Source organism: Hyla sarda, chromosome 2 (assembly GCF_029499605.1).
Source record: "Hyla sarda isolate aHylSar1 chromosome 2, aHylSar1.hap1, whole genome shotgun sequence".
Taxonomy (NCBI): Eukaryota; Metazoa; Chordata; class Amphibia; order Anura; family Hylidae; genus Hyla; species Hyla sarda.
Genome location: NC_079190.1, coordinates 279089318 through 279113998, shown reverse-complemented (window position 1 = coordinate 279113998; position 24681 = coordinate 279089318). Strand labels below are relative to the sequence as shown.

The 24681-nt window shown below is 43.6% G+C and overlaps 1 protein-coding gene across 13 annotated transcripts in view; it reads right to left on the bottom strand.

Moving 5' to 3' along the window:
- The window catches only part of DLGAP3 (DLG associated protein 3), a 538301-nt gene that overhangs the window by 18805 nt on the left and 494815 nt on the right, over positions 1-24681 (bottom strand). For all 13 annotated transcript variants that reach the window (XR_008888792.1, XM_056557211.1, XM_056557221.1 and 10 more), the window contains 2 exons: positions 19766-20193; positions 7210-7301 (listed from right to left, as the gene is read on the bottom strand). Coding sequence is in view for 12 of the 13 variants with exons in the window: in XM_056557211.1 (XP_056413186.1) it covers positions 7210-7301; positions 19766-20193 (520 nt within the window). In the remaining variant the exon portion in view is untranslated. The remainder of the gene's footprint in view (positions 1-7209; positions 7302-19765; positions 20194-24681) is intronic.

The following is a 24681-nucleotide window of genomic DNA, read 5'->3' as shown; positions in this document are numbered from 1 at the left end:
AAGTTTTTTACTTAAAAAATGGATGCAACCCGACACAATTTTTCAAACTGCATACAGTTTTCAACCGTATTCAGATTAAAATTTGTACACACATGGGCGTGTCTTGCCGCTGGGGAGAATGGCCGCCTGATTCTGGAGCTCCGTCCCTCATGGCCTCTTAACTTTCTCCATTTGGTGCCCTGAGTTCTCTGCCCCATGCCGAGAGGTACCCGCAAGCGCCGGAAGGTGCCCACACCCAAACTGACCACCCAGATTGTGCCTGGAGGGATCGCCAGGTACCTCTTGAGGACTCCCTCTTCTGCCCCGGCCTCCCTGCCGGCATCTCCAACTCCAGCGCGAGGCCTGCGCTCCCGCTCAGTCGGAGTGGTGGCCATTACAGAGCCCGTCTCTGCTGCAGCCCGGCTGTGGATGGCCTCCGACGCCCTCCCGGACTTACCAGCCAGTCCCCTGCTGCTGTCGCAAGGACCTTACCTCAGGAAGCTGTCTGCTGCCACAGTGAGTGACCCCTCTCCCCTCTGCCTGGCTTGCCCTGTACAGCCACAAGGGGCGCAACTGCTGGAGGCACCCTCCTTGGATCCCACTGCTACCAGGGCTCCACATTCTGCTGTCCTCCTCTCTACTCCTCCTTGGGCTCTGGTAACCCTTCATGGCACATGGGCTCCTATATACCACCCCTCTCCTGTAAGGGGGTCTGCTGCTGAGGGGGTCTCCCCTTCCTCGAGTGCTCCTGCCTACCCCTGTGGGCCTGCTGTGTGGTCTCCACTTGCCCTGTCCCCTGCTGTGCATTTACCCCCTGCGGAGGTGTGTGATTGGGCCTCTCTACCCCCTGATAGCCCCACTAGTGCTCCCCCTAATTTGCACAGGGAAATGTCCACCTACAAGTCTCCTTCGGGACCCCCTGTTGTGGTACCCCTGAGGGGCCCTCCCTCGCTGGTGGGCTCTCCGGGTGTTTCCCGGCCGGGGGTCGGTGGCTCTTCCTCGGATGATGGTCCGAACATTGACATTGAGTGTTCAGGGTTGCCTGCTGTGCTTCGCACCTTTGCCGATCTATCGGACTTCTGTGCTACTTTGGACATTCCACCTCCCCGGCTTCAGGACTGGGGTCTGATTCCTCCACCTCCTGCACTACCGCTAGTGTGGCAGCCGGTCCGTGGGAGGCGCTCTGGCCGGCGGGGAAACTGCCTTTCCATCCAGCCCTTTGGGTCGGGACTTGGACCCTCCATGAGAACTCTGATGTTAGATATCCCTGAATGTTGCAGTTATTTGGCGGGGCTTTATCTCCTCTCTGATTTCCTATATTTCTTGGTTTATTTTGCCTGCTTTCCATACATTATTGCTTTCCTCTTTATATGGAATGATGTTCTGGGGTTGTCTACTTGGGGCTGTTATATGGCGTGGCCTCCGAGGGAACTCTGATATTTCTGGAGGTCCTCTCTGATGCGTTCTTCCACCTTCCCCTCTGGGGTCACGGTTTGTGAAGTATTGCTACTGACTATGTTATACCTACATTTCTTTGCTGCCGAGTTGGTCTCTGCTTTGGCCTCTTCGCCATTGGTTTGTTTTTGGCATTGTTTCCCCTTCGTCTCTTTCCCATTGTGTCTCCAATCCCTACTCAACTCCTGTTTGTTGCTCTGTTGGCCTTCTTTGTGGTGTGTTCCTTTTTCTTTTTGCTTCCTTTTCTTCTAGGTCTCGTGGTGAGCTGTGGTGGCCTCCTGCCTCAGAACCGCTGGTTCGTGTGCTGCTTGTCTTATTGAGTGAGTACAGTATATTGCACCAGTTCTACATTTCCCTCTCATTGCTAAGTGTGTCTCCCTGAATGTGAAGGGTCTTAATACACCCACAAAGTGGCGTCTGCTGCAGCGGGAGCTTATGGCCCTTAGGACAGATATTGTTTATGTTCAGGAGATGCACTTCGACAAGACAGGCACTTTTGATTTCATACACCATCTTTACCCCAGGCGTTCTTTGCCTCTGCTGATAGGAAGGTTGCAGGCGTGGCTGTCCTAATCTCAAGAACTCGCCCCTTACAAGTTTCCTCCTCCTATTTAGACCCGTCAGGTAGATTTGTCATTCTCCAGGGCTTTCTGGGGGGGAAGCCCTACTCCTTTGTAATGTTTATTCCCCTAACTCTGCACAGATCCCCTTTCTTCGCAGGGTTTTGGCACGTCTTCATAAATACCCTTCCTCGGCCTGGTTGTTGGGAGCTATAACATTTAAAAAAAAAAGTGAATAAAGATCATTTAACACCTTACCTAATAAAAGTTTGAATCACCCCCCTTTTTCCATAAAAAAAAAAAACTGTAAACAAAAATAAAAATAAACATATGTGGTATCGCCGCGTGCCGAAATGTCCGAATTATAAAAATATATTGTTAATTAAACCGCACGGTCAATGGCGTACGCGCAAAAAAATTCCGATCAGTAAGTCCTATCAATGAAAAAATGGTATCGCTAAAAACTTCAGATCACGGCCCAAAAAATGAGCCCTCATACCGCCCCATACACGGAAAAATAAAAAAGTTATAGGGGTCAGAATATGACAATTTTAAACATATACGTTTTCATGCATGTAGTTATGATTTTTTCCAGAACTATGACAAAATCAAAACTACATAAGTAGGGTATCATTTTAATCGTATGGACCTACAAAATAAAGAGAAGGTGTAATTTTTACCGAAAAATGTACTGTGTAGAAACGGAAGCCCCCAAAAGTTACAAAATGGCATTTTTTTCAATTTTGTCTCACAATGATTTTTTTTTCTCGTTTCGCCATAGATTTTTGGGTAAAATGACTGACATCATTACAAAGTACAATTGGTGGCGCAAAAAATAAGCTATCATATGGATTTTTAGGTGCAAAATCGAAAGAGTTATGATTTTTTAAAGGTAAGGAGGAAAAAACGAAAATGCAAAAACGGAAAAACCTTGGGTCCTTAAGGGGTTAAGGGATGCCACGGGGACTTTACAATATCATCCTGACTCTATCTCCCGCCTTTTTCAGGACTATTACTCTCGACTGTACTCCCTCCCTTCCCAGCTTCCCTCGGACCCTGGAGAGCCTGCTGAGGCTCTAGATTCCATCCTCTATAGGTGTGACATTCCGGTTCTCTCTGCCTCTGACAGGGAGATCTTGAACACTCCTATTACTCCTGAAGAGCTATCCGAGGTCCTTAAGACGCTTTCGGCGGGGCGCTCTCCGGGCCCTGATGGGTTTACCTACCTGTAGTATAAGACTTACTCCTCTTTCCTTCTTCCTAAACTGGTCCCTCTGTATAACTCTTCTCTGGGGGGGGGGGGGAATCCCACAGACGTTTTTTCATTCTCAAATTACGCTGATTCCGAAGCCGAATAAAGATCCCCATGATTGCGTTAGCTATAGACCTATTGCCCTGCTACATTCGGACCTGAAATTGTTCACTAAAGTGCTGGCTACACGCGTTTGTGCTTTCCTGCCGGCTCTTGTCCTTAAGGACCACGTTGGTTTTATTCCCTGTCGCCACGGTGGTGACAGTACGAGACGTGTTGTCAACCTCATCGACTTGGTCAACAAACCATCCGAGCAGGCCCTGATTTTGAGTCTTGACTTTGAAAAGGCTTTTGATAGGCTAGGTTGGCCATTCATGTTTGCTACGCTTCAGAAGTTTGGAATCACGGGTAGCTTTCTCACTGCGCTGCGGGGTCTCTACTCCTCCCCTACTGCTTCTCTTAAACTGCCATCCGCATCCACTATACATTTACTCTCCACAATGGTACTAGACAGGGGGGGACCCAGATATCTCTGGGGATAACTTTACATGGGAAGGCTTTTAAGGTCTGCCCCTTTGCTGATGATGTTCTGGTCACTCTCACTACCCCTCTCCTGTCTTTGCCTTCTATGTATAAACTCTTACATGACTATGGTAGGGTCTCTGGCTATAAGATCAACCTCTCCAAGTTGCACTGCTACGCGCTAACTACTCTTTTCGTTGGTGTTCCTCCGCTATTACATACTTGGGCGTTTCCCTCTCAAATAGTTATTCCTCTCTTTACTCTGTGAATTTTCCCTCTTTGTTTCAAGAGCTTCGCTCCTTGCTTGAAAAGTGGAGGTCACAATGTATCTCCTTCTTTGGCTGTATTGCTGCAGTCAAAATGACCATCCTCCCTAAATTGATTTACTTTTTTGAGACGCTGCCGGTACGGGTTTCGTTGGCTATGCTGCGGTAGTTTCAGTCAGCGGTTTTTTGGTTTATTTGGGATGCTAAGAGACATAGGCTTCCATGTCCAGTATGATGGCGAGCCAGTCTTCGATGGGCCTGGGGGTTCCTGATATCACTGAACATTATTGGGCAGCTCACCTCCATCACCTTGCAGCATGGTTCACTCATCTTGCCTACAGCAAATGGATGGAGATTGAGAAGTTGTGGTTGGCCCCTATCCACCCTAACCCTTTCTTGTGGTCTTTTCCGCTTTCCTCCCCTACGCCCTCCCTTCTAGGCACTATGTCATTTACTAGATATGTGTGGACATATTGCTCTAGGCGGTTTAGGCTTCTTTCCCCCTACTGCCCTATACAATCTTTCCTTTACTGCCCGGACTTTCCTCCGGGTAGCACCTCCCACATGGGCCTGGAGTGGGGTTCGAGGGAGATTTTCTGTTGGGCTGATATAGTGAACCCTGTCACGCGAGTACTCTTACCCTTTGATGACTTGAAGTCTCGATGGGAACTCCCTGCCTCTGAATTGATCCACTATATGCAACTTCGGCATTATCTGTCATTGCAGCGGGGCTCGCTGACTGTGTCACTCCCCACGAGCTTTGAGAGGTTGTGTAGGAGTGGGCCACAGATGAAGGGGTTGCTATCGAGCATTTACTCCCTCCTCATTTCCCCCCTGGACGGTACTCCCCCTTCTCATCGCTATATGGGGCTCTGGTAAGAGGCCCTTAACACCACCCTTACGATCCCTCAGTGGCGGGTGATCTGGGACAGGGCCTCTCGGGCCTCTATCTGTACAGCCTACAAAAAAAAAAACACAGTATAAAAATGCTTATGGCTGGTATCACACCCCTGTTCTGCTCAATAGATTGAACCCGGACATCCCCCCTTAATGCTGGCGTTGTGGGGTGGGCTTGGGAGACTTATATCACATTTTCTGGACCTGCCCATAGATCACTCCTTTCTGGATTATGGTCCACAGTTTGCTCCAGGATGTCTTGGGGGTTAGGGTGCCTCTAGATCCTTTAGTTTACCTATTGCAGCTATCTACTAGGACTTTAACCAAGAGACCCTTTAAATTATTTCTACATATTGTCCTAGCGGCCAAGACTCTCATAGCAAAGCATTGGAAGCGGGCCTCACCCCCGCCTGAGGGTGAGTTACTTGCTAGAATCCGTGAAATTCGCTCCCTGGAGTTTATTACAGCTTCCCTGAATAACACAGTCCTGCAGTTCCTCTCGGTGTGGGATCTCTGGGACAGATTTCTCGATAGGCAACCCCTCTGAATGCACTTGGACCTTGCTACTCTTTCTTTGTCTATTTTCCTCTTTTGTTTCTTTCTGTCTACTTTTGTTGTTGTATCCTTCCCTGGTGTTTTATGTTATTGTTTCCCTCCCCTCCTCCTTCCCCTCCTTTCCTTCCTTTATGGAAGGAGATTACCAACTTTTCACAACAACATGATTTTATGAATAACTGTCACAAAATGTTAATGCTGTCATCAACATTGTATAGTAACACATATATCAGACCCCTCTATTGTATCAGACATATATCAGAGCCCTCTATTGTAGGAGATACTCCCAATGGGGGACATGTATCAAAGATTTTACCCTTTTTTTGTGTGTATTTCTTTGCACAAAATTTTGCGCAAGCCCTTTTTTTGCGCATTTTTTTTGCGCACGTTTTGGTAGAGCATGTCCTCCAGATGTGGCCGAATCAGGCTACCTTGGAGTGACATCTATAGTACGCATGGATTTATTAACTGCATACTTTTCCTTTACACCAAAAATTTTGCCGCAAGAGAAGTTTTTTTTGCGCAAATATAAGCCATCTTGGACTTAACGTAGCAAGATGCTCTAAATCATCGATTCTATTTTCCAAAGAGTGGATTGAGGAGATTACTATATTTACCCGCAATTTATGAAGCTCATTGCGCTTGATTGATAAATTTAGCGCTTCTGCACATAATTTAGAATTCGGGAAAAGGGGTAAACTGCTTCTACCATACACAAATAATGATACATGTCCCCCAATGTGTAAAAAAGAATGGAAGGTTCGGAGAAGATGTGGATATTAACTTATGTGTATGGAACCCCCAGAAATCATGAGGATAGTGGAAAAATGCCCCCTGAATGAATAAAGTGCACCATGGCCAGTGCTCCATTCATTCTCTATGGGGCTTCCAAACATTGTGGAACATTGAGCTTAGCAATGTTCAGACACCCCATAGAAAATTAACTGTGTGCTAACTATGCACGTGTGGTGTGAATTTTTTTCCATGAGCAAATGGGGATTTTAGCAGTCGACCCCCAACAGTTAGTTTATTATCCCCCAGGCTGAGGATAGGGAATACGTTTTGGCCATCAAAATATCACTTTAAGTGAAATATGTGTCTATATTTGCAACAGAATCTGTACAAAAGTAGGTAATTGTAACAGTGTATTTTCACACAATGCCTCAATCAGGCCTTAAAGGGGTACTCCACCCCAAGACATCTTATTCCCTTTCCAAATGGTAGGGGATAAGATTTCTGATCGCTGGGGTCCTGCCGATCTCGGCTGCGACACCCCAGACACCCGGTGCACAGAGTTAACTTTGCTCCTTGTCGGATGTCTGGCGATGAGGGGTGGAGGCTTGGGATGTCACGTAGCATGGCACGGTTTTGACGTCATGAGCCTCCGGCGCTGTACCCGACGCTCTAAACGAACACCAGGTGCAGCAGGGAGATTGCAGGGGTCCCCAGCGGCGGAACCCCCGATCAGAGATCTTATCCCCTATTCTTTGGATAGGGGATAAGATGTCCAGAGGCAGAGTACCCCTTTAAAAATCATTTTCCAATATGGATACAGTTGTAATCACTTCTCAGATGGCAGCAAACTGACAGCAAATAAACAAATATTAGGCAGTTGTAAAAATATTAAGATGACACTTTCTTAGCCCAAATATCAAGTTATGTAATATTATTGATTTTTATGTATGTATATTATTATTGTTTGGACATGAAAGTAACCACTTACCATGTTCTGCTGGCAAAGTCTGAAAAACTGTTGAACTTTCTGAGACATTAGGAGTTGGGAGCTTCCTACTGCACTACGGATCTTCTCCAGAACTGTAATATAACAGAGTTTACAAATGCATACCATGGCCCACATTCAAATATGGTAAATACTCCAGGATTAAACTTCCTTGCATGAACTCAACATCAGACTAAACACATGGAATTGCATGAAATCAAATAATTTGCTAAAATTATTCTGCAAAGGCAATATTGCTAATGAATAAATGCACATACATAAAGTTTATGTACTAATGCACATAAATCTTAAATCTTGTACATGATAAACTCCTTTCCATCACTAGAGGGAGAACTAGAGTCAAGCTTTGTGATATATATATATATATATATATATATATATATATATATATAGATATATATTAGAGTATCTGGCGTTGGAGAGGAAAATCAACAAAGGAAGAAGCTTTTGACTACATATCCCGTCCTCATATATTGTTGTCATATCCCAACCCCATATCCCGTCCTCATATCTCAACATCATATCCCATCCTGATATCCCATCCTCATATCACAACCTCCTATCCCGTCCTCCTACCTCGTCCTCATATCCTATCCTCATATCCCGTCTTCATATTCTGACCTCATATCCCGTCCTCATATCCCGACCTCATATCCCGTCCTCATAGCCCGACGCCATATCCCGTCCCCATATCCCGACCTCACATCCCATCCTCATATCCCATCCTCATATCTTGACCTCATATCCCGTCCTCCTATGTCGACCTCCTATCCTGTCCTCCTATCCTGACCTCATATCCCGTCCTCATATCCCGTCCTCATATCCTGTCCTCATATCCCGACCTCATATCCCGACCTCATATCCCGACCTCATATCCCGTCCTCATATCCCAACCTCATATTCCAACTCCATATCCCCTCCTCATATCTTGACCTAATATTCATTCCTCTTATCCCATCCTCATATCCTGACCTCATATCCCGTCCTCATATCCCGTACTTATATCTCGTCCTTACGTTCCATCCTTATATGCTGTCCTCAGGTGGGACTGATTTGTGATGAAGATATTGTAGGCTGAAAATTGAAGGGGACGTGGCTTTGTGGGACTTGGCATTATTTGCAAGCCAGACCGATGCACAAAAAAGGGTAGATATTAAAAGGGGTGGTGCTTAAAATGTGGGCATGTCTTTGTGAGATGGGGTGTGGCTTGCAAGCTGGACTGACACATTCACCAGGAGATGCAGAGCGGAGCTTGTGGAGTGAGGTACTAGTAGTCCCATATACTTGCATGGGACTTAAAACAAAAACCCATCTTTTATATAAGGGTGTAGGTAAGGGTTAATTTAACTATCATATATTTTTATTTGACTTATAAGTAATATGTGTACCAGGTATTATTGAAATATCTCCAGCCGTACGGAAGTTATGTGGGAACATACATTTCCCATTGATTTGCATGGGACTTTAAACAAAAACCCCGACCCTCACAAATGGGGGTAGTTAAGGGTTAAATTAACTATCTTATATTTTAAGTGGACATATAAGTAACATGTGACCAAGTACTATCGAAATATCTCCAGCCATTTGGAAGTTATGAAGTAACATATATTTCCCATAGACTTGTATGGGACTTTAAACAAAAACCCTGACCCTGGCAAATGGGGGTGGGTAAGGGTTAAATTACCTATCCTATGTTTGTTGTTGACATATTAGTAACATGTGTGCCAAGTTTCACGCTAATATCATTAGCCGTTTGGACGTGATGCTTGAACATACACACATACATACACACACACACACACATACATACACACATACATACACACATTGAGTTTTATATAGAAGTAAATACTAAATAGAAGTAATTTAAAAATCTGTTTAACTTTCTGACCCCGCTTGATTTAAAAAAAATGTTTTCCAGTGGAGCACCCCTTTAAGCCTTCAGTGGCTAGTGCACGTTGCCTGTGAAAGAAATTGTTTCTGGAGCTAGCTTTCTGTATTGGAATCATCAATTTTGTATTCTGACTTTGGCTGTGTTTCCTGGATTAACCCATTGCTTTCTTATTCGGCATCTCTCTGGTTCTTTCGGTTCTGACTTCGGCTTGCTGACTCTGATTTATCTGTTGGTTTGTTTGTCTCCCTCTCTGTTGTTAGTGTGCATTTACATTTTGTATTCCTGACAAATTCCCTCACCTGTGACTTTTGAGTACTTTTGTAGTTTGTTATTTTGACTTTAAAATCCCAGCACGTAGATAGGCAGGGACTGTCGAGGTTGTGGATTCATCAGTAAGGGCGGATAAGCAATTGGAAGGGACAGGGGTTGTGGGAGAGTGCAGGACTTCATCTTTTTCCTGCCCATACGTGACAAAATGTAAGCACAAACATCAAGGTCCCCCAGGTATTATCCAGCTGTTAGTAGTCTATGTAGCCTTTCTCTAAGAAAAGGTTTCTCTCTAAAATCTTCACTGACAGGTGATGCCAGGTACATCAGGGAGTAATAAGTTGTCACCAAAGCAGTTTGGATGTGGCTTAGCCTCCCCCCCCCCCCCCCCAATAGATAACACAGCCATGGTAAAGTCAGGAGAGATAACTGGCTGAAAGCCATTGAAAGTGTATGTTCACATTAGGTGTGTGGGGTGCTTCACCAATAGCATAGCATGCCACATAAACAATGTGGAGCAATGCTATAACTGTATAGTTAAATGTATAGTAAAATGTGGAAGTAGAGTATCTCAGCTGTATATATAAGAAATGGAGAGTCATAGCAATCGAATCGCGATTTTTGTGAACTGCGATATAGCGATACAGCCCCCCCCCCCCGAGAAAACTTGCGATGATCTGCTCGGGCCGCCTCCCGTGTAAAAACCAGAGTGGGTAAAGACAAATTCAAATAGTAAAAGTCAGTGATTCTTAACCAGGGTGCCTCCAGCTGTTGCCAAACTACAACTCCCAGCATTCCCAGACAGCCTTTGGCATGCTGGTAGTTGTAGTTTCACAACAGCTGGAGGCACCCTGGTAGAGAAACACTGTGCTAAGTAAGAGGTGCAGGGAAAAATATAAAAAACCTTATGCTCACCTACTCCCGATCCCTGCAGATGCCAAGATGCCATTCCCCTCCGTGCGGTCCGGTGTCTCCTCTCTTCTCCGTACAAGGATCTTTCCCTTTCAGCCAATCACTAGCAGTGTCACGTGTCAAGCTAGTGATTGGCTGATGGGGAAATGCCTTTTTCGGCAGCAAACACACTAGGTTTCCCGGATCCGGGGGGATATTTGAAAACCATATGGGAAACCAACTGTATTTGCAGTACAAAAAGCTACCTACAGGGGGGGAGAATGTGACAGGGGAGGGAGAATATTACAGTGGAGGGGGGAATGTGACATGGGGGGGGAGATGTGACATGGAGAAGGGGGGGAAATGTGACAGGGGGGGGGAGTGAGGGGGGGGGGGGGAGAATGTGACGGGGGGGGGTAAGATGTGACCATTGGGGAGAATGTGGCAGAAGGGGATGTGACATATTGGGGGGGGGATGTGACGTGGGGGGAGAATGTGACAGGGGGAAGATGTGATAGCGGGGGAGAATGTGACGGGGGGAGGTGACGGGCAGGAGGATTTTAAGTGAGGAGAATGTGACGGGGGAAGGTGACAGGGGGAAGATGTGACAGTAGAGAGAATGTGACGGGGGGGGCCAAGAATGTGATGGGGGGATTTTAAGTGAGGAGAATATAACCAGGGTGGGATGTGAGGGGTGGGGGGGGGGAGAATGTAACGGGGAAAGTGACAAGGGGGAGATGTGACAGGGGGAAGATGTGATGGGGGGGAGAATTTGATTGGGGGAGAATGTGACCGGGGGAGATAGAAATTAAATGGGGGAAATGGGCGGTGGACATGAAATGGGTGGATAGATGTGAAATGGGGGAGATTAGACATAAATGGGGGGCTTTCACCATTTGTTTATTATATTGCATTGCATATTGAAATCGCAATATTTAGGCCCATAATTGCAATCGCATAGTTACCCCATATCTTACAGCTCTATTTCAAGCTAAACTAAAATGCTCACCCAAAGTCTTCTATGACTTTAGGTGGGGTCTTTCCAATAGGCAAAATCTAAGGAGCCAGGGAATAAGAACAAACCAGCATGTCCTGCCGAGCTGCAACCAATCTGCTCAATCATATATTGTAGGTAAAAGAGCCAGTACTTTCAGCAATACTCTTCACCCTTGATATACATCATGAGAGAAGGATTAGGAAAATCATGTTTGTAAATATTTTCTATGGCCTTTTTTTTAATTAATAGCTTCAGGGAACAGATAGGAAAAGCTCAGTGCTATACTGTTATACCGGCAAGACCAGATGAACATTAAAGGGGTACTCTACTCCCCAGCATTTGGAACATTTAGTTCGGAACGCTGGTGCGAGCTTCGGGGTCGCTACGCCACCTCATGACATCACACCCCACCCCCTTGTGACGTCACACCCGCCCCCTCAATGCAAGTCTATGGGAGGGGGTGTGAAAGCCACCACGCCCCCTCCCACAGACTTACACTGAGGGGGCGGGGCGTGATGTCACAAGGGGCGGGGGTGATGTCATGAGGGGGCATGGCACTGGGGAGTGGAGTACCCCTTTAAAATGCTATAGTTAAACAATCTACAAAGTTTCAGAAAAGCATTATAAATGATATTACAAGCCCAGCGATATAGATCAAAAACCACCATAATGCATTATGGCTCCATACTAGAGCCCTGTGCTGGACAGTTTTCGTAATCCCCCTCCCACCGACTACCGAGAAATTTCTGACCATTACTTCCTGCTAACACTTCGTGTGTGTTCCACTCCTGCCCATGTATGTCCAATCCCACCAATTCTCGCAAACATTCTGGGCTAGTAATGGTCGCCATGTAGTTTCTCTAGTAAGCAAATATGCCCTTCAGGTGCCTGGGAAATCTAGGTAAGAAATTCTTACCTAGCTTTTCTATGCTTCTGCATGGCATATCTGCCCTCTCAGGTACTATAGATATGTAATGCATAACAATATACAGGGTGGATCATTTATATGGATACACCTTAATAAAATGGGAATGGTTGGTGATATTAACTTCCTGTTTGTGGCACATTAGTATATGTGAGGGGGGGGGGGGGACTTTTCAAGATGGGTGGTGACCATGGCGGACATTTTTAAGTCGGCCATTTTGAATCCAACTTTTGTTTTTTCAATAGGAAGAGGGTCATGTGGCACATCAAATTTATTGGGAATTTCACAAGAAAAACAATGATGTGCTTGGTTTTAACGTAACATAATTTTTTCATGAGTTATTTACAAGTTTCTGACCACTTATAAAATGTGTTCAATGTGCTGCCCATTGTGTTGGATTGTCAATGCAACCCTCTTCTCCCACTCTTCACACACTGATAGCAACACCACAGGAGAAATGCTAGCACAGGCTTCCAGTATCCGTAGTTTCAGGTGCTGCAGAATGGAACAGGACCCTCAGTTTACGCAGAAGATTTTGTTCAGTGATGAGGCAAACTTTTATGTGAATGGTGAAGTTAACAAACAAAACCACCACTATTGGTCTGACACTAACCCACATTGGATAGATCCCTCCAAGACTGTTGGAACACAAAAATTGATGGTATGGTGTGGTATATGGGGTACAAAGATAGTGGGGCCATTCTTCATCAATGGAAACCTCAAGGCCACTGGATATGCAAAATTGCTACATGATGATGTGTTTCCCTCTTTATGCACTGAAGCTGGCACATTCCCTGAGTTTTTCCAGCAAGATGGTGCACCACCACATTATGGGTGTCAGGTCCGAGCATTCCTAGATGAACAGTTTCCTGGAAAGTGGATTGGTCGTCGTAGGCCAGTTGTATGGCCCCCAAGGTCTCTCGATCTGACCCCCTTAGACTTTTATCTTTGGGGTCATCTGAAGGCAATTGTCTATGCTGTGAAGATACGAGATGTGCAGCACCTGAAACTACGGATACTGGAAGCCTGTGCTAGCATTTCTCCTGCGGTGTTGCTATCAGTGTGTGAAGAGTGGGAGAAGAGGGTTGCATTGACAATCCAACACAATGGGCAGCACATTGAACACATTTTATAAGTGGTCAGAAACTTGTAAATAACTCATGAAAGAATAAAGTTACGTTAAAACCATTGTTTTTCTTGTGAAATTCCCAATAAGTTTGATGTGTCACATGACCCTCTTCCTATTGAAAAAACAAAAGTTGGATTCAAAATGGCCGACTTCAAAATGGCCACCATTGTCACCACCCATCTTGAAAAGTTCCAATGTGCCACAAACAGAAAGTTAATATCACCAACCATTCCCATTTTATTAAGGTGTATCCATAGAAATGGCCCGCCCTGTATACCATTATGTATGCACAGGGCACTGATGGGCACTATGGACTTGAGTCAGACAGTATATGGTGGCATCCTCAAGTATTATTTAGCAGTAATTACATGGCATGCCATTATCTTTACACAAGGCACTCGTGGGCACTATGTGGTGTTCAGTCAAGCAGTGTATGGTGCACCCCTAAAGAGGCTGTGTAGTGTACCAGCAGGACTGGTGAAAGGATTTTTGCCACCCTAGGGGTTGTTTGGGGTGGAGCTGTGGTGCTCTTTTATACCAGAAATTCTGCACTATGTTTAAAAGTAGCAGGGCCGGGGGAGGGAAGGGGGGTTTGGGTGGACGCTAAGAGGAAGCAGGACCTGAGTGAGGGGCGCTGTGTGCAGTGGCAGTGCTGCGCTCTACCGTCCATCATGGGGGGGGGCAGTGTGCAGACAATAACTTTTTTGCGGCAGGCCGGAGCAGCGCCCCCATCAAGAGATCGCCATAGGCGGCTGCCTATCTTGCCTATAGGTGGTGCCGGCCCTGTGTACCAGATCCTTGATTTGACTGAAGTCAGAAGTTGTCCTAACCTTTAGGGTGGATCTGAGCGAAACGCGGGCGCAGTTCTGTCACCAACCGGTTACCCTACCACTGCAGCCGGCGCACCGTCAAGATAACATACACTTATGACGGGGGGAGAACTCAGTCGGAGCTAGCTAGCCGTCAGACAGTAGAGGCTGCACACAGCATGACTCTAGTGTCTGACTCCAATAAGCTTTGCCATGCACTGGCCTACACAGTGCCTACCATTATTACTTAGGTATTCAGAGCACCGCAAGCACATACTCCATCAGATGTCCATTGCAGAGACATTGCTTTTAGAGGAGAATATCTCCAAGTACAATGCCAAGGCATCATATGGCAAAGTACATCATATGGCAAAGCACATATTGCCTACTATGGCTGCACCATATGGTTCAAATACGACTCTGAATGTCTCATTCTAGGCTCTGTGCACATGGCTCTGCTGTGGGCATGTTTCCTTGGAATCAAAACTTTTATCAGTATATATATATATATATATATATATATATATACATATATATATATATATATATATATATATATATATATATATATATATATAAATAAAACTTGGGATAGCTTCTGTTTTCCCCCAAACTATAATTTTGTTTGTTACATTGACATCATCTACAGGGCAAAACCTTTGCTCTTTCAAACTATTCATAAAATAACTACTTCTAAAACCTGCTATTGGCCTGCTGAGAGTCCATTGATTCAGTACAAGCTTTTTATATACATTTTAAAATGGTATCCTGCTGCTGAAAACCGTTCACTGCTGGAGGGGATGTTTAAAAGGGTACTCCGGTGAATTTTTTTTTTTTAAATCAACTGGTGCCAGAAAGTTAAACAGATTTGTAAATTTCTTCTATTAAAAAATCTTTACCCTTCCAGTACTTTTTAGCGGCTGTATGCTACAGAGGAAATTCTTTTCTTTTTGAATTTCTTTTTGTCTTGTCCACAGTGCTCCCTGCTGACACCTCTGTCCGTGTCAGGAACTGTTCAGAGCAGCATAGGTTTGCAATGGGGATTTTCTCCTGCTCTGGACAGTTTCTGATACAGGCATCAGGTGTCAGCAGTGAGCACTGTGGACAAGACATAAAAGAAATTCAAAAAGAAAATAATTTCCTCTGTAGCAAACAGCTGCTAAAAAGCACTGGAAGGATAAAGATTTTTTAATAGAAGTAATTTACAAATCTGTTTAACTTTTTGGCACCAGTTGATTTAAAAAATTAAAATATTCCACCGGAGTACCCCTTTAATGCCAGCAAGATATGTTTGCTTTGAACTATACAAACTATACATTTCTCTAGAATAAGGCCTCTTTCATATTTAAATGTAGTTCACGTACTGAGATTGATATGGACAGAAGCATAATAAGAAAATGCCAACCTCCTGAATGGGAGTGTTAGGCTAGGTTCACACTGCGGAATCTCTGGGCAGAAAATTTCCGCCTGGAGATTCCAAGTGCGGCCAGTGCCGCCTATATCAGTCGGCGCTAGGACCGCACAGACACTGCAGTTTCCAATAGACTACAATACGTTCCTCGAGTATTTCCGCCTGAAGAATGAGCAATGCCGTTCTTCAGGCGGAAATTTCCAAGCGGATTTTCTGTTCACAAATTCCACTTCACAAATTCCGAAGTGTGAATTTGTGAACAGAAACCCATTCACTACACTATACATTTTAGCAAGTGGAATTTCTGCCTGCAATTACTGAGGAAAAGTGCTATACTAAGTCCAACTCTACTACCAAACAGTAACCATATAGGGGGACATTTATCAAAACATTTAGTACATTTTTTTTTTGCTTAAAATAGTCGCAAAAAAGTCGAATGTGTGACTACTTTTGTGCGACTTTTTGATTGTGCAGTGTCATAAGCCAAAAAAAAGAAACTTGCTTACAAAAGCATAAAAGTGATTTTTGACTTGCAGTGGTAAGAGATTTATCAAGTGCAAAAGTCCCCAAAAAAGTTGCATCGAATGAAAAAGCTACTAAATTTACTCCAGCTCAGACATGGAGCAGAAAAAGCCACTACCAAAGCAAAAAAAATAATAAAATAATTGCTTACCTGAAAGAAATTTACCAACAGGCTGAAACCAGTTGATAAATAAGTCGCACATAAGCAAAAACATAGTAAGAAAAAAAGAAGTCAAAAAAGGAATACATAAGCAAACATTGATAAATGTCCCCCATAATGTTGGATACCAATTCTACAAAGAAGCTCTGAAGACCACATAAGTAAATAGAGTACAGTTATATGTAGCAACTTATGCACCGTATCACTGTTATATCTATCTATATATATATATATAGACTCCAAAATGCATTCAAACCCATACACTAGGACCCTAAGATAAATCATTCCCGGACCTCAAAATTAGACCTCTGATAATATTATTCAGACTAGACCCCAAAATCAATTAGACCCCCAGGCCCCTAGATTCAAATCTCAGACCAGAGGGTAAAATTATTCAGACCCCAATACAGAGGGCATTCTATGCTCCCCACTCCTCTTATGCTCCAGGTGCAGTCTGCCATGTGCTGTTCCTTATGCCAGCCAGTGTCAGTATACATATGGTCCCATCATATCACTACAGAGATATAGTCCGGTAGATGGATTTTAAGTACATAAGTACAGCGGAGCGTGAGACTTGTTGTGCACCATTAAACAACCTTGAAAGAATCATATTTCAGTGAAATATTTTTTAATTTTCCTAGCAAAGAATATGTTGTTGGACCTGTGATTTAGGGGCGGCATTGCGATTGGCATTGTTGTTCTGCAGTGCCTGGATCCTGGGATCAATTCCAGAAGTAACATCTGATCTTGGTTTGCATGTTTTCCCTCTGCTTTGCTTAGGTTTCCTTCAAAAACATACTGATGGTTCATTTAGAATTACGATTATGATCTCCAATGTAGAGAGGGACCAATGTGAATGATGACAATCTCTGTACCGCGCTGTGGAGTATGTTGGCACTATATAAACAAACAGTAAATAAATATATTTATTTGCCTTATTCTGCAAGCCAAGATGGCTATATAATTGCCAGCCCACCTGATTCTGTGACACAGAGGCGTACTAAGGGGGGTGCCAGGGGCGGACTGACCTGCTGCCGCCACTCGTCCCAGATCCCCAGCAGACAGTGGTGCCTTCTCCTGTATGCGCGATACACGCACACACAGGAGAAGGCGTCCCCTCTGTGTGAGCCGCATCTGCAGCTTCACAGAGGAGACGTGACCTCCGCCCCCACGCAGTACTGGCGCCGATGACGTCACTCATCGAGCCTGCACTGTGGAGGGGAGAAGACGCGGGCCCTGCAGCTGAGGAGATCGCTGAATGGGATATCAGGTGAGCATCCTTTTTTTATTTATTTATCTCAACTCTGCATACACCTATGAAGAAGGGGGGGGTTACTCTACATATACCTATGGGGAAGGGGGGGGGGGTTACTCTACATATACCTATAGGGGAGGAGGGGGGGGTTACTCTACATATACCTATAGGGAAGGAGAGGGGGGGTTACTCTACATATACCTATGGGGAAGGGGAGGGGGGGTTACTCTACATATACCTATGGGGAAGGGGGGGGGGTTACTCTAAATACACCTATGGTGAGGGGGGGCTACTCTACATATACCTATGGGGAAGGGGAGGGGGGGTTACTCTACATATACCTATGGGGAAGGGGAGGGGGGTTACTCTACATATACCTATAGGGGAGGGGGGGGTACTCTAAATACACCTATGGTGAGGGGGGGCTACTCTACATATACCTATGGGGAAGGGAAGGGGGGGTTACTCTACATATACCTATGGGGAAGGGGAGGGGGGTTACTCTACATATACCTATGGGGAAGGGGGGGTGTAGCTGCATATACATATGGGAAAGAGGGGGGGGTGTAACTGCATATACCTATGGGAAAGGGGGGTGTAACTGCATATACCTAAGGGAAAGGGGGGGGGGTGTCTGCATATACCTATGGGAAAGGGGGGGGGTGTAACTGCATATACCTATGGGGAAGAGGGGGGGATGTAGCTGCATATACATATGGGAAAGAGGGGGTGTAACTACATATACCTATGGGAAAGGGGGGTGTAACTGCATATACCTATGGGAAAGGGGGGGGTATCTGAATATACCTATGGGAAAAGGGGGGGTGTAACTGCATATACACCTATGGGAAAGAGGGGGGTGTAACTGCATATACCTATCGGAAAGGGGGGGGGGTGTAACTACATATACCTATGTGAAAGAGGGGGGTGCAACTGCATATACCTATGGGAAAGAGGGGGGGTGCAACTGCATATACCTATGGGAAAGAGGGGGGGGGTGTAACTGCATATACCTATGGGAAAGAGGGGGGGGGGGTGTAACTGTATATGCCGATGGGAAAGAGGGGGGGGGTGTACCTGCTTATACCTATGGGAAAGAGGGGGGGATGTAACTCTGCCTATACCTATGGGGAAAGGGGAGGAAAGGGGGGGGTAACTGCCTATACCAATAGGGAAGAGGGGGGTAACTTTGCGTATACCAATGGGGAAGAGGGGGGTAACTCTGCCTATACCAATTGGGAAGAGGGGGGGGGGGGAATCTGCCTATACCTATGGGAAAAAAGGGGAAGGGGGTTTAACTCTGCTGCCTATTGGGAAGGGGGTTTAACTCTGCTGCCTATACCTACAGGGGAGGGGGGCTACCTAACTTTATACCTGGATGCCTAACTACTTACCTACGTACCCAGCTACCTAACTATGTACATACCTGGCCTTCATACATGGCTGCCTAACTACCTAGCTAGCCCCCTACCCACCTAACTTGTCACGTACCTACATATCTGGCTTCCTGATCTACCTACCTAGTTACCTATTTACCTGGCTACCTACCTACCTGCCCGTTTACTGTGCAGGACACCAAGGAGGGCATTATTACAGTTTGTGGGCCTATAGATGGAAAGATTGTGTAGAGGAGGGCACTGAATATATGCAGAGTCTTACATATTTTTCCTGCAGATGTTAAGAGATCCACACGGATATCCAGACGGAGAAGAAAAGGAAAGAAGACGCCGCTGATCAGAAAATACGTAATTGTGAGTCCCAAAATGTAACTGCAATCACTTATATGGTGTACAGATCCTGTGTACAGCTGATATCTACCGCCATATGGTCCTGTATATAATTACTTATATTGTATACAGATCCTTTATAGTATACTGGTCTGTGTATAGTGGTTTTATTCAGTACAGTATAGCGGTATTATCCAGTTATTGAGTGGTGGTATATATTTACTCCTTGTATACCAGTATTATTGGTCATGGAAATTTACCCATATTAAAGTGTTTCTTATATATATATATATAAATTTTAGTTTATTGTGTGTGGGATTTAGGTGGAATAGGAGTGTGGCAGAAGATTGACGAGCTGCAGAGCCTAGTAGGGGCCCTTGCTTTTTTTTTTTTGGTCCGTGGGCCCTGAGTGTTGTCAGTCCGCTCCAGGGAGGGGGTGTAATTAAGGGGGGGGGGAGGAGGGGGTAAATAAAGGGGGGGGGAGGGGGTGTAATTAAGGGGGGGGGGCAAACAAAGGGTACAAATATTTTAAAGTAAAAGTCAATACTTACTTTCCTCTGGTAGATCATACTCTTCTGCCTCTCTCTCCATCTGCTGACACCATCCTTCCATCCTTTCCACTTCTGCCTGTAACATCTTAATAAACCACTCTCCATCCCTATGACAGGGGGATGCTCTGCCCGAGTCTGGGAGGCTCCGAGTGCCTCTGTCCATCCAGGACTCCTGGCGAGGCTCTTCTCCAGTATCATACTGCATTTGATAGTCCTCTCTGTATGCCCATTGACCTTGAGTATGAACTGTCTTATAGACTGAGTACTGTTGGCTGGTGTCTGAGGGCTCAGAGGAGTGCCTCTGAAAGGAGCGTCCAAACTGTAGGCCTTTGTCTTCTGTGGGAACAGTTAGTCCAGGAAAGCCTTCCAGCTCCAAGTCAGCCTGAACCCCAGCAGTCACACTGTTAGAACGCTTAAACCTTGCCCTCCTGTTAGAGAGGAAAAGAACAATTAAAGACAAATGAGCTACACAATTCAAAAGGTGTAAAACATTTTCAACAGATAGTATAACTCCACAAATAAACCTGAGCAGACCAAAAACTCATGCACACTGTGCAGCCAGGTAGTTGTATAAAGTCCCCACTGGTCATTGTTACCACCACACAAGCACTGCCACTCATAGGCATGTGCCACGTAATGGTGTCTACACAAGGCATTTCATTTTTCCATTATAGCAATGTCACTAAATATTTCTGGCAGATTTTAATGGGATATGTGAGTATAAAACCTCTGTATATTTTTATTTATTTTTAATCCAAAATTTAGTTGAAAAAGGGTAGTTGTTTCTACTATCTATGAAGGCTTTATCTGAACCAAGAAATCATGCCATGTATTGACAATTTTAAATGTGCCCTTTAACTAGTATGCAAACATGGGGCAGAGTCACGTGTGGGTTGCCATGCTGGTTAAGTGGTGCATCTGCCGGTTTTGTAAAAGGGAATCCCTGTAATCTGGAAGATGACACTTCCAGTCACATGACTGACATGTTGACATGAACCTACATCACGGGGACTTCCTGCCACTACCACTGTTAATTAATAAATAAATATATACAGTACATAATGCATGATAACTATTTTCTACTGAGATTTTCCAGTTTCTGAGTAAGATGGAACTAATAAATTTTCCCTCTCTGTTTCTATTTCAGAAAGAAAGAGGGGAGTGGACGCTATACTCACAGAGATATGGCAGACTGGAACTGGATTCTGCAACTTTAACTGCTGTTCATTTGTTTATTTAGTGTATTTGTGATCTTGATAACCAGGATATTACTAACACAATCATTCTTCAATCAATATGATGGGCCTGTTATGTATGGGTTCTTCTCCGGAACAGGGTATGCACCATGGACGCCCCGTCCTGTCATGTCCATGTTGGGATTGGAGTGTTCCTAGTATGTGCATCAGGGATGTGCAGTGGTTCCACCGCACCCCAGGATTGCACGTGCTAATTACCTATATAGGGAGATTGCTGTACTATCACTGGGCAAATCAAGTGTATTCCCTTAACCCCTTAAGGACTGAGGGTTTTTCGTTTTTTGCACTTTAGTTTTTTCCTCCTCACCTTTTAAAAATCATAACCCTGTCAATTTTGCACCAAAAAATCCATATGATGGCTTATTTTTTGCACCTCCAATTCAACTTTGCAGTGCAATCAGTCATTTTACCCAAAAATCTACAGTGAATCGGAAAAATCATTGTGCGACGAAATTGAAGAAAAACTGCCATTTTGTAACTTTTGGGGGCTTCCGTTTCTAAGCAGTAAATTTTTCGGCAAAAATGACACCTTCTCTTTACTCTGTAGTTCCATATGATTAAAATGATACCCTACTTATATAGGTTTGATTTTGTCGGACTTCTGGAAAAAATCATAACTACATGTACGGAAATTTATAAGTTTAAAATTGTCATCTTCTGACCCCTATAACTTTTTTATTTTTCCGTGTATGGGTCGGTATGAGGGCTCATTTTTTGCACCGTGATCTGAAGTTTTTAGCGGTACCATATTTGTATTGATCGGACTTTTTGATCGCTTTTTATAAATTTTTTCATGATATAAAAAGCGATCAAAAATATGTTATTTTGGACTTTGGAATTTTTTTGCGCGTACGCCATTGACCGTGCGGTTTAATTAACTATATATTTTAATAGTTCGGACATTTACACACACGGCGATACCACATATGCTTATTTTTATTTACATGGTGTTTTTTTTATGGGAAAAGGGGGTGATTTGAACTTTTATTAAGGAAAGGGTTAAATCACATATATTAACTTTTTTTTACACAATTCAATCTATAACACTGCACACACTGATTGCCAGCACTGTTCACTGCAAAGCCATAGCTTTGCAATGATCAGCGTTATCGGCGGTCGATTGCTCAAGCCTGCATCTCAGTCTTGGAGCAATCAATCGCTGAGGGGACACGCCGGAGGCAGGTAAGAGGACCTCCCCTCGTGTCCCAGCTGATCGGGACACCGCATTTTCATTGCGGTAGTCCCGATCAACCCCACTGAGCAGCAGGGCAGCTTTCACTTTCGTTTTAGACGCGGCATTCAACTTTGAACGCCGCGACTAAAGGGTTAATAGCGCGTGGCACCACGATCGCTGCCGCGCGCTATTAGCCCCTGGTGTTCTTTATGTGTTCCGTCATCAATTATATATCACTAGTTTACAGTATATACACGTTTTATACATGTTTTCATTTTAATGATGTAATTGTGCAATTATGCTAATTTGGCCCTGAGTGGCCATAAATATACAACACTGTGTGTCATTTTTTTGCTTGATAATGTGTGATAGTTGCCGAAACGTAGCACTGATTTGGAGTGCCACCGCTTCTTCTTTGGATATACTACTGGATCTCTAACCTGCATCAACAGCAGTAGGCACCCATTCACAGTGTAATCCTCGGCGTGCTGCTTTCTTCTATTCATATATATATATATATATATATATATATATATATATATAAGAAATAAGGATGAGATATAAGGTCCAGATATGAGGACAGGATAAAAGGTTTGGATATGAACGGGATAAGAGGATGGAATATGTGATCGGGATATGAGGACGGTATTTGAAGACGCGATATGAGGTTGGGATATGAGGTCGGGATATGAAGACGCGATATGAGGTTGGGATATGAGGTCGGGATATGAAGACGGGATATGAGGACCGGATATATGGATGTGATATGAGTACAGGGTAAGAGGACTATTGTTGCTTTTCTTCTCCCTCAAGGTTTAGGTAGAAAGACTGGGCAATGCCACTCTCTTCATCCTAGGTCCCCCTTCCTGTATACGGAATGACTTTCATAAGACTAAACAGGGAGACCTTGCCGTATGTTATACGTGTATGTTGCATTTTTCAGTGTTTTAGCCCGCAATTGTGATTAAATGTTATAATTTATATTGTTATACACCTCAGACATTTGGGAACAGGTACAAGCACTGTGTATGGCTATAATACTTACAGTATAATATATGCAGAAAAATGTGTCATCTCCAGGAACAAATTCATTTAGGATTTAATTGATTTTAATCAATTCTGTGTAAATAAATGACTCTTTACTTATTCAATTATATCATAGTGCCCCTTTCAGAATTCATTCAGGAACAGCTGGTAGTCCTTTATTATCTAGGATACTATTTTGCATACATTGCTAGTTTGTGCAACATATGGTGTGTTTTCTAGTGGCTTGTTGTCAATTACCATACACAGTTAGTAAAAACAATTAATATACAATAAATATTTTTTCATAAATAATAATACATTGTTCATCTGTTAGCAATAACAGCAGCATCCATGTGATAGCAACACATTTTAGGTAGTCACACAGAGACCCCCCTGGGTAGTAGTGCTGCAGATACATAGTGGTGTCATAATATAATGTATATATGTCATAATATAATGTATGTTTCCCTTTTTGAATATGGTTTCCTTTTTTATTTATTTTTTTATTTGTTTTCTTTTACTTTTATATTTTTATTGTTACTTTTATGTACTTCCCATTAATTGGTGTATTATGATTGTTTATTCGCTCCTTATATTAGGAGATGTCATTTATGTTTTGTGTAAAAATTTAAAATAAAGAGTAATAAAAAAATAATAATATAATGTATAATGTAATGTAATATAATGTTTCTAATATAATGTTACTATATTATATGTTATCATATATACCCCTATATGTGCTAGTACTCCAAATAATCTGTAAAACAATCTCAAATTCTTTTTGATTTCCATGTAAACCTGTCAGCAAACACAGAATGTTATATGTTGACAGCTATAAAAGGCAACAAGGAAACACTCAGCTTTTTATTAGAAACTAAAGTGATCCATTCAGGAATTTATATTACGTAGTTTATTATTCCAGTACCCTACTATATTCTTGAAGAATGGGCGTCATATACTGTCATATTTATGTAGTAGTACAGGTAGTAGGAGTTTATTATCTTATTCTTGCAGTTTCTTTTTTCCTAACATTTCTTCCTGTAATAGCTTTGTTTACCATGTAACCAGTGTGACATTATAGCTAATCATTTATGACGTGAGTACATTAAGTGTTATTTATATACTAGTTCTGCAGATACATAAAGAACTCATTCCATTACCAGTTACTCATCTAACAGACTCAAGTCCATTTGGAAATTACATTAGAAAGGTAAAACATTTTAAGTGATAATAACAACCTCTAGGTGGCAATAGAGGAGAGCTATACAAACAAGATAAAAAGGCCAAGATACATGCAGCTGTTGTTCTACTACATTGAAGATATAGAACCACTGGAAACGGGAACCAAACAGGAGTAGGGACATTTCCTTTTATGTCAACAGGAATAAACTTTAAGAAAACAATCAAAAGATTTTAACCGTGAAATTGCTTCAATACCATATCTCTATTCATTCTAATGA